General features: G+C 35.2%; 1 protein-coding gene across 2 annotated transcripts; it reads right to left on the bottom strand.

Annotated features, from left to right (window-relative positions):
* Nucleotides 1-533: 533 nt before the first annotated feature.
* On the bottom strand, nt 534-10,399 carry LOC132543192 (probable transcriptional regulatory protein Pmob_0807). 2 transcript variants are annotated; one of them, XM_060206666.1, is made up of 6 exons: nt 10,296-10,399; nt 8,043-8,458; nt 6,679-6,788; nt 4,050-4,177; nt 2,325-2,502; nt 534-772 (listed from the first exon to the last, which is right to left on the bottom strand). In XM_060206666.1, exons 2-6 carry the CDS (start codon nt 8,377-8,379, stop codon nt 551-553), a joined length of 975 nt encoding a protein of 324 aa, XP_060062649.1. In that variant the 5' UTR covers nt 8,380-8,458; nt 10,296-10,399; the 3' UTR covers nt 534-550. The 2 variants fall into 2 exon arrangements, with proteins under 2 accessions (XP_060062649.1, XP_060062650.1); XM_060206667.1 differs by lacking the exon at nt 10,296-10,399 and adding an exon at nt 10,210-10,224.
* Nucleotides 10,400-11,461: the final 1,062 nt, after the last annotated feature.

The following is an 11,461-nucleotide window of genomic DNA, read 5'->3' as shown; positions in this document are numbered from 1 at the left end:
GGGCCTATAGGCAGCCATCTTGGATTTGACCTTGAGAAGTTTGTTATCGCTACTTCTTAAGAAACACTGCATAAATCTTTCTCAAATTTCATGTATAGGTTCCTTTTGGTCCCAATTTGTGCCTGTCTGATTTTTGCACTGATCGAAAAAAATACAATGCCTGACAAGTAGAAATCTTGAATTTCGCATAGTAAAGATCGTTATTTCTGATTTACTGAATGAAGGCCTCAAATTTTATTCCGTTTGGTCATTGCTTGTGCTAGTTTGGGAGTGAAAAAAAAAATTGCTACCAGGCGACCATCTTGGATTTGGCAGGTAAAGATTATCATTGCTATTTCTGCAAAGGAATGTTCAAATTTCATATCGTTGAGAGCAGAGAAGAGAAAAGAAAAGAAGGAGAAAGATCCAACTTTCAAAGCATTTTTGAGCATAATTTGTCAATTCTCCATTGGAATTTGCATTACAGGCATAATATATTTAAAGATTGTACAAAAGAAACACAAGTGAAGTTGTCTTATTTTGTTATTCATAATATAAATAAAAAAATACTTTATTCATTTTCATCTGAAACTTCAAAATTAAATGTCACATCTTGTATGAAATCAAACCTAGCCATCATCTGGTCAAAGACAGAGTGTATTTTTTCAGCAGTCTCCTGGTTCACCATCACAGGGTAAATAGGACTATACACTTTCTGGCACTGCATTCCACTCAAACCTAGTTTCTTCATCTTACTCACAACACTGCTCATTTCATCTGGTGAACAAATATACTGCAAAAGATAAGAACAGAAATTTCAGGGTTAAAACAACGTTTTTTTAGCTGACTTTATCAAAGGATAACTTTCAATAGGGTATAGATATCTGGAGTGGACTGAGAAGCATGCTCTACTGATTTCAGTAGAACACAATTTCAGCTGCTGTCAGTAAAAATCAACCTAGTTTATACATCAATCCATCACTAATTGTAAATGTCTAATGATAAAACCTTCATTTTGAGTGAAAATTTCAATAATGTTTACTAGAAATTTAATACAGATACTAAAAGTTATAATACTTAATATATACTATCAATTTAAATACCACTAATGCCATGAATGAGTCCCAGAATTTCTTAAATATCCAATCAACAGATATAAAATTGCAGATTATGAAATCCATAATCATACACTGATGTTATTAATGATTAGAAAATTGAAATTTGTAAATCTATATAAGAATTCCAAATTTAAACACTCTAAATACTTTAATAAGTTTAAAAAATAGAAAAAATTGAAAATTCTTTGGCGACATATCAAATACATGGTCAATGTCTGATACATAAGCGATAAGCGGTATTTTGAGAAGAGTGAAGAAAGACAAAAGTGGTTTGCCAAACATAATGAAAAAGAATTATAAAGGTTAAAATATATTGAGCCCAACCTCTGCCACCATTGGGCATGTTTCAGACCGAATTGGGGCAGAATCCTGTCATTCCTACAGAAGAAGGATTTTGAAGAATTTGTTCTATTTCCCCTATCAGTCCCCACAGCTTCTGTTCAAGGCCGCTGAGACCCACGTCTTAAGTGACCTATTACAATCATCCTTTGTCAAGCATCATCTGTCATGCATGATAAACAATTTACATTTTCAACTTCTTCTCAATAACCAAAAGGCCCAGGGTCATGATATGAATCACCTTGACCTATTTTCACAGTCACAGGAGTGAAAATGTTTAAATGGGTGGATAATGTCCAAATTTAGGCTGAAGCATCCTCACATGAAAGAAAATCAATTTAGTACACACAGTGGATCTCTGCTCTAGTGCCATAAGGGAAGTGGAGAAAATCTTTAAAATCCTCCTTCTTCATAGGAATGTAGGATTTGATTCCAATTCTGTGTAAAGCATCCTTGGATGAATAGGAATCAATTTTGTATAAACATAGGTCTTTGTCCCCTTTGGCAGGAGTGGAGCCAGGCTAAATAGGGGAAATACAGGGAAATCTATAAAATCTCTCTTCAGCTTTAGGAATGACAGAATTCATATTTGGTCTGAAGCATTAATGGTTTCACTGACCCTTTTGGGGTAGAGGGGTTTGAGCCTTTAGAATTCCTTTTACTTTACATTGGATAAAGCATTATCAGTCAAAATCAGGTGTGAAATACAGGCCCTATGGGCCTCTTGTCAAATATCCATCTGACAGCTTTATAATTTGCACTGTTAGCACATTTACCATTCAAATATTTCAAGATTCCAGTAAAAGTTCAAAACGTTGAAGAAGCCTCAATCTAAATTTCAGTATTTACAGATGATTGTTTACACAGAAAGATGCTGATCTATATTACCTGTATAAAGTGTTTTTCATCCTCATCAGTTTCCAATGTAACATCTTCTGCCCCTGCTTCAAGTCCAATCTCTAAGTAATCATCAAGATTTATCTCCTCCTGTTTAATAGGTGGCACTGTGATGACTCCTTTATGGTCAAACTTGTAGGCCACATTAACATTGCGACCAACATTGTACCTGTAATGGAATGAGTAATGACAGTGTACCTTTTTGGTGATCTTGACAAAGAAATGGTGAAAATCAGACAAATATCTATTGGTAAATTAAGATATATTTTTAAGATGAAGGTTCTTTCTGATTTCCATTAAATGTTGTAATTGAGAGAATGTCAATCTTTTGTACAATAGTTGGTCTGGGATGTAGATACTGTTTAAAAATAACTGATGGGGACTATAGACACTGTTGTACAATAAATGGTGGGGACTATAGACACTGTAGTACAACAACTGGTGGGGACTATAGACAATGTTTTACAATAACTGGTGGGGACTATAGACACTGTTGTACAATAACTGGTGGGGACTATAGACACTGTTGTACAATAACTGGTGGGGACTACAGACACTTGTACAATAACTGGTGGGGACTATAGACACTGTTGTACAATAAATGGTGGGGACTATAGACAATGTTGTACAATAACTGGTGGGGACTATAGACACTGTTGTACAATAACTGGTGGGGACTATAGACACTGTTGTACAATAACTGGTGGGGACTATAGACACTTGTACAATAACTGGTGGGGACTATAGACACTTGTACAATAACTGGTGGGGACTATAGACACTGTAGTATAACAACTGGTGGGGACTATAGACACTGTTGTACAATAACTGGTGGGGACTATAGACAATGTTGTACAATAACTGGTGGGGACTATAGACACTGTTGTACAATAACTGATGGGGACTATAGACACTGTTGTACAACAACTGGTGGGGACTATAGAAAATGTTTTACAATAACTGGTGGGGACTATAGACACTGTTGTACAATAACTGGTGGGGACTATAGACACTGTTGTACAATAACTGGTGGGGACTACAATAACTGGTGGGGACACTTGTACAATAACTGGTGGGGACTATAGACACTGTTGTACAATAAATGGTGGGGACTATAGACAATGTTGTACAATAACTGGTGGGGACTATAGACACTGTTGTACAATAACTGGTGGGGACTATAGACACTGTTGTACAATAACTGGTGGGGACTATAGACACTGTTGTACAATAACTGGTGGGGACTATAGACACTTGTACAATAACTGGTGGGGACTATAGACACTGGTGTACAATAACTGGTGGGGACTATAGACACTGTTGTACAATAACTGGTGGGGACTATAGACACTGTTGTACAATAACTGGTGGGGACTATAGACAATGTTGTACAATAACTGGTGGGGACTATAGACACTGGTGTACAATTACTGGTGGGGACTATAGACACTGTTGTACAATAACTGGTGGGGACTATAGACAATGTTGTACAATTACTGGTGGGGACTATAGACACTGTTGTACAATTACTGGTAGGGACTATAGACTCTGTTGTACAATAACTGGTGGGGACTATAGACAATGTTGTACAATAACTGGTGGGGACTATAGACACTGTAGTTCAAAAACTGGTGGGGACTATAGACACTGTAGTACAAAAACTGGTGTGATACTGTAATACAAAAACTGGTTGGGTCACACTTCTTAAGCACATACCCTTTCTTCTTGAGTGGTCCATTTATTTGCAATGTTTCATGGTCATTTAACACCATACAATGTAACAGTACCGCAATACCATCACTGCCCTCCACTTCTAAGAGGTAAGGTTTGAGATCTGAACGTTTCTGAAAAAGAAAAAACCTACTGAGACCACTGTTGTTTTCCTACAGGTCTAATGACTCTGGTTATACTTCCCAAAACAAAGTTAGGTAGGGTATATTAGATTGTATCTGTCTGTTCTAATGTGTCTGTTTATACTTCCCACAACAAAGTTTGGTTCTGTTTATACTTCCCACAACAAAGTTAGGTAGGGTATATTAGATTCTATCTGTCTGTTCTAATGACTCTGTTTATACTTCCCACAACCAAGTTAGGCGGGGTATATTAGATTGTATCTGTCTGTTCTAATGTGTCTGTTTATACTTCCCACAACCAAGTTAGACGGGGTATATCAGATTCTATCTGTCTGTCTGTTCTAATGTGTCTGTTTATACTTCCCACAACAAAGTTAGGTTCTGTTTATATTTCCCACAACCAAGTTAGACGGGGTATATCAGATTCTATCTGTCTGTCTGTTCTAATTATTCTGTTTATACTTCCCTCAACAAAGTTAGGCGGGGTATATCAGATTCTATCTGTCTGTCTGTTCGTTCCTCCGTCTGCGGACACATTTTGTACTTTGTACTCCTCTCTGGATTTTGCATGGATTTTGATGAAACTTGGCTATGATATGTCCTTGTGTCTCTGTGAACACCATCCAGTTCCGCCAAGAGTTATGGCTCTTGTTGTGCAATGACCATTGATAGCAAGTGAAACAATATATTTCCACTGATACGTAATTTACTTTATTAGGACGTAGAGTCAACTGAAATTAAACAAGAGTCAGCTGACCAAAAGTCAAGGCCACTGAGCCAGACGTCAAGGTTAAATTTCAATTTTTATCCGAGTTGAGGAATTTTAAAGCTTCAAATTACATTTTGACAAAAATTTGTTACTGGTCATCTGACAATTAAATCCCTGATATAACAGTAGAAGTATTCGGAATAGTAGCTAAATTATCAAAACACTGCTCAGAATATTGTGGTAGTAAACACAAAGTAATGAAATGCTAAGATGTTAAAATAGCAAAAAAAAGGAGAAGGTAAAAAATTCTGCTAGTTTATATAAAAGTCTGTTTTTTACAGGTGATGTTTACTGGTCAAGTATTACAATGGCAATGATTCATTACAAAACTGCAAAGCTTTTAAACTGCAGGGTTATTTCAATGGAAACTAGAACACTGACATGTCAGCACTGGCCCCTTCCTGTGGCTATACATCCCACATCATCATCAACAACCTATCTTTCCTTATCGGTGAGGTCGACATGAGATATTTGGACTTCAAAAACAATGGAAACGAAGCAAAACATGCATTATACAAGGTAGTATGGTGTGAATCTTGTTTCTTTCCTCCACCTCATGATACTTGCTGGTGTAATGGAAATATAAATGACAGTAAAATATTCATTTGTTTTTGAAGCTTAGATATGTTTCATTTGAATCTTAAATACCCTCTCCTCTGTGAACAGCTAGCAGGAGTGATGTGTCTGGTTTAAAGATAGTACCTTCACTTTGTATTGACATACAATGTAATGTTTGTAATCAATCAATGCATTATTACACAACCTAATTACTACTTTTATAAGTAATAACCACTCTTTGATACTACAAGTAAACTTCAAACCATCTGAGGTTTCTTTTTCCCTGTAAGTAAATGTAGAAGCAGAAGACGCTTACTCTTCTGGAACACCTGGTCTTATTCTCCCTATATTTTTCAGGAATCGCCGTGTAAATCTTTTTTTGTTCATATCTTGCCCTAGTTTTATGGAATTCACAAGAATTTTGAATTTGTTTTTCCTGCCTGATATATTGTTGCTATAACAATCTCTAAGGCATTTTGACTTCTTCCGTCAGATACTGTCTGTGATATGCATTCAGCTAATGCAGTGGATCAATTAGTACATTTATTTCAAATATCTGTCTTTTCATGACCTATTTTAGATCTGTTCATAGTAATTTCTCTTGTACAACTCTATTCCACTATTATTCTGTCTGATAGCACTTGATAAATTGCTTAACACTCTTTCTCAGGAAATGGAAAGTGATGAATTTTTCAATCATATGTTCAATTTTTTCCCTTTTTTGTAGTGTTCCCAAAAACAACAAATCAATTTCTAGATTGGACTCATTTTGGTGTAAACAGACTTGATTAAAAAAATTATTACCTAACTTTGAATACCGGTCAAAGCAATTTCGTTTTGAAAACTATAGTGGGCTTTATCCAAGGAACCTACCAATGAAATATCATCATTCTAAGCCTTTTGGTTTATCAGAAGATATTGCCAGTACTTTTTGCAAACATCCCAGGAATCTAATAAACTACCAGGCAATTATCCCAATTCTAGGCCTTTAGTTACCGATAAATCATTGATGCTGGACAGACAACAGACACCACATCACAACATAACCAGCTTAAAGCTGCTCGTAAAGTGACCCAATCCCTTTTGTGAGAATGATAATCAATGTCAGTTTTTGGTATACCATGCCACAATTAAAAAACATATAAATGTATATCTATGTACTTACTAATTTGTCCAGTAATCTATTCAACACATCCTGTGGAACTCCTGCTGCCTTAGCAGCTCCCAAACATCGAGAAAGATCTGGATTAAATTTTGGATCCATTTCTTTTGTGCCTGAAAATTAATCAAATGTATTAATTATCATAATGTTGATAAGAAATGGGCATGCTGACATCTGACATTTTGTTCTTCTGACCTACCACAAACCAGAAGGGCAAAACTAGGGAGCAAGGGGAACCTGCAAGCAAAACTTGGGAAAATTCCTTCTCAAGAACTGGTGATAACAAACTTTCACTGTCAAGAAGTCTGCCCATCAGCCATTTTTTTGTTCTAATTGGTCAAAAAATTAAAACCACACAATATGGGATCATGGGAAGCTACATATGAAATCTGAAAATTAATTAGCGATAACACACTTCATTATCAAAATCCAAGAAGGCCATCTGCCAGCCATTTTGTTTTTCTGATCAGTCCCAAAATCAAACAAGCACACCTAGGGGCCAAGGGGGAACCTTCACATGAAATTTGAGATATGTGTAAAGATGAGGCTGTAACTACTGGTGGTAGTCTTTTCTCCAAAATGTGTTAACTTGAAGAAGATAATTCCTGGTTTAATTGAAAGTACATGTTTGATGTCATTTGTTATTTTATATATAGGTTAAGTTATCCTAATGTTTATTAAAATGTCATATGCAATTTAATGTCCAGTTCAATGCATGATGTCATTTGCCACTTTATATCCAGTTCAAGGTATCCTAAATTCAATTATATCATTTGCCCTTTTTTACATTTAGTTCAAGGTATCCTAAAAAGGGGATACTATGCTTGTTTTTATGCTGGAGATTAGATCATAAATTTTGGTTTTAACACGAGACAAAATCTATCCCTATTCTAAAACAGTTTCAGCCTATAAGTGATGCAATTATTACAATATCAATAATATTCTATAACAAGAAGCCCAATGTTCCTGCATCGCTCACCTGGTATTCAATGTTTAGTCAAAAACAAACTGATCTTAACAAATTCCCACAACAAACAACTTCTAATACTCAACTCTGAACAGTGACAGCTATTGCCTGGGTTTAAGGTAAATGCAATTTCTTCTTCTTTTTTTTTTTTTTTTTTTTAACATTTGTTTGGCTTTGAAAAACACTTTTCAACCAAATATCCTGCTTCTTGGGCGTTTAGTTTACCAGAAGTCTTTTATAGATTTCAACAAAGGATCTATTTAATTTCACATGGCACATGGTAATAAATGAAACATGATGGCTATGGGTCATCTTGACCCTTCAGGACAGGTGACCTAAAATTTAAAATATTTCAGGAATCAATGATAAAAAGAGGCAAATTAATAATACAAGTACTCACTATGGGCTACTCCTGTAATAATCCGGATATGGCTGGAATATAATGTTGATCGTTTATGGTCCGTGCGTCCCTTGATGTGTTTGATGTTTGACCAGCGGTTGTGTCCAGCTGTACAGATAACTGTGGTGTGAATCCTTTCTACTGTATATAAGCATGGCAACTGACCATACAATCCTGTATTTATCCCACCTATATTGTTTACAGTCTTTTCTTTGTTTATTATGCACAATCTTGATGGACTGGTTAACAAGTTATGAAAGAATAAATATTTGCTTTGCATAAAATCACGCATCTGCCTGCTACACAAGCAAGAATGCCTACCAACTACCTTATACATTATTGTCCAATTGTTTCACATTCACAGTGTCACTCATTTAGGAAGGTTCCAAATCTTTATTCACGAGATCTTCCTCTTCCTGTTAAAAGAAATTGTGATTTATAAATAAGTGTCATAAAATCAAATTACATTTATTCTAACACGTTCTGCAGGCAAGTATATTGTGATTGTGCAGTAGAAGATTGTACATGCCAGTAAACAGCACCTTTCAATGCAAATTTAGAATAAGGTAAAGAAAAAAGCCAAACAAGACGACACAGAGCTTGACATTATCCCCCGCACCCCCCCTGTTTAAAAGACATACAACCATACATATACATATATTGGACAATGTAACACAATTAACGAAGGAAAACAATATTTGACATGTGCCATGATGTGCGGGCCTCGAACTCATGATCTACAACACCCAATTAAAAGAAGACTGCCTAACTATTACACATGACAAAAGCAGCGGTTTCAATTTTGTCACAGAATACATTTATGTTGACTCATTGCGTTTCTAATTAGCTTTAACAACATGAGTTAAATGGCATTTTTATATTTAATGAATAATTAATTGATACTGATATATACAGCATCTGAAAAATATTACAAGCCTTCATCAGAAACATAACTGGTAGCTGGTGCAACACATGCAGTATCTTGTTAACATGAATTACCTAGAATGTAGACAGTATGTAATGACTGGTCATCAATACGACATCCAGCTGTGACTTTTCACACCTGTAGTATAATTATAATCCTCTACACTTGCCTCTCCGGTGCTGACCGGTTGAAACCCCTACATCTGGGTGACACTCTACACACACAAAGTGATTGTGTACCACAACACCTGACACACACTGCATTTCTAGGTAAACTTCTTTTGTACAACACAAATTATTTCAATAAATTTTTCATCTTTCAGTTTAAAAAAAAAAATCATCACTTTTCGAATATAAGACATGCATGTTCGGACTTTTGTAGCCCTAAAAAATGCAAGATGGAGTAGCCTATATTTCCTGGTCAATTTTCATTCTCTCAACAGTGCAGATGACGACAAAACCCCAGGATGCATTGATTGGTGATTTCATATTTGATGTTTGACATTTAAAAATGTGTATTAAGAAAAAATACATAAGGTGCCAATGAAATATTAACTCATAATATTTTATTGTGAATGTTTTAATTATATTTTGTTAGCATGACATGCTACAGGAAATGAAATTATCCTGGTGCACGGTCACGCAGGTCAAAATATAGTTCATCTGATATGGCTCAACAAATTGGCCATCCCTAAACACTTAACAGTCTGGAATCAATGCTGAGACGATACCCATCTATTGCAATAGATGGGTATCGTCTTATGGATGCTGGGTGATGTATTTGATCAATCTCTCCCAGAGTGTATTGCAGTACCCTAATAACAACTCTGTAAATGGCTCACACCATTCCTTGCTTCTTGTAAAATATATTTGTGTCAAATAATGAAGTATTTCATTATATGTCGTTTTGTTATTCGTATTATTATTCTGAAAATAGATATTTGCTCATCTGGAAAATGACTACTTCAGTTTGTATGGATTATTTCGATAAACTATGAGTAATCAGTCACCAACCGCGTGTTTACATTTTTTACTTTCACTTTTCAACTACCCACGTGTTCTTGAGATTGTAATTTGTCTACAATATTGGCCCATAACATGTCAGAAAGCGCAAATGATGTTTTTATGCTGATTGGTGACATACAAAACAGTCAACAGTTGCGTCCTTCGTTCATGTTGTCAGAAGTGTATTCTGACTGTAAAGGAACGACGCCCCTGGTATAGATAGGTATTTGATGTTTACCACTATGTCACCGGAGAGTGAAGTTATGAAATTCCAAAGCTTGCAGATTGTCAAACCACTAGACTCTTGTTGTATTTGATATTTACCACTATGTCACCGGAGAGTTAAATTGAGGCACGAAATTCCAACGCTTGCGGGTTGTCAAATCACCAGACTCATGTCCTTCACAAAACGTTACATGTAGCTGTGTAATGTGGCATCTATCAACGATACGATAGCTGTTCACGACTTCAGACGCAGTTTCGTATTTTCATGTGCGCGTGCCATTCCTTTCTGGAATTTAAAGGTATGTAGGACGTTAACATGTGAAAAAAAAATCCACTGAATTTTCTTTGTTTTGGGCATGAAGGTTCGTAAGAATGACCTCTTTTACTGACCAGAATATAAACGTATGTTTCAGAAAAAAACTTCGTTAAGACATACTCAAAGGAAGAGTTAACTCCCCCTGTATTTCACGAAAAACAACATCGCATTACCATCAAAAATTCTTTAAAAATATTTAGATAAAAATAAAATATACTAGCTTGTTCGCTTCTATGTGTTTTGATCAAACAATTACAAAGCTCTTGATGATTTGACTATAATCTAGATTATATTCTCAATTCTTAAACTAACATTCGTAATTATCATAATATAATAAAGCCTACAACACTCACTAACTATAATGATACAAAAAATTATCCATCGGAAAAAACGCATAATTTGTTTAAAGCTTATTAACATATGAATGTCTTTTGAAAATATGAAGACACCTTATAGACTTCGTTCTCTGTCTATGATATATCCAAAATGGACACACGGGTGGGCCAACAAATATGGGCACCCGAAAAATCATGCCAGTTGGAATATTGCTAAATGTTTCACCATAATAGCACTACCAGTCAATAATAATCGTTGTAAGTAATGATACAAGATTTGTTATAATTGATATAAAAATAAAGGTAATATGATCAAATATAGTAATTGGGTGGAAAAAATATAACATAGTTAAGGACGATAACTCCGTATGAAAAATAATGTTTAACATGCCATATCTCAAATATCGAATTTCCTTCATATTTTTCGATTAAATTTCTATTATTTTACTAATATAAATTTTCAGACAAAAACCCTGGTTTTTTTTTAATTTAAAGGTTTGGTCAAATTTTGCCCTACTTAATTTTTACTATTGGAAATATCCTAATCAAATTGAATTCTTGCAAAACAAAGATCATTCTAATAGTCACACCGACATATGAAAAAATGTTAGTTT

Source organism: Ylistrum balloti, unplaced genomic scaffold (genome assembly GCF_031769215.1).
Source record: "Ylistrum balloti isolate Yb309-2 unplaced genomic scaffold, AGI_CSIRO_Ybal_v1 Utg369742, whole genome shotgun sequence".
NCBI classification, from domain to species: Eukaryota; Metazoa; Mollusca; class Bivalvia; order Pectinida; family Pectinidae; genus Ylistrum; species Ylistrum balloti.
The sequence above is the reverse complement of the archived record's forward strand: the minus strand, read 5'-3'. Positions and strand labels throughout refer to the sequence as shown.

Coding starts and splice junctions, on each gene's coding strand:
- LOC132543192 (XM_060206666.1), bottom strand. CDS start 8,379: ATGTATAAGGTAGTTGGTAGGCATTCTTGCTTGTGTAGCAGGCAGATG. Junction 4,178..6,678: donor ATAGATTACTGGACAAATTA/GTAAGTACATAG, acceptor TTTCTTTTTCAG/AAACGTTCAGATCTCAAACC. Junction 2,503..4,049: donor GGACCACTCAAGAAGAAAGG/GTATGTGCTTAA, acceptor ATTCCATTACAG/GTACAATGTTGGTCGCAATG.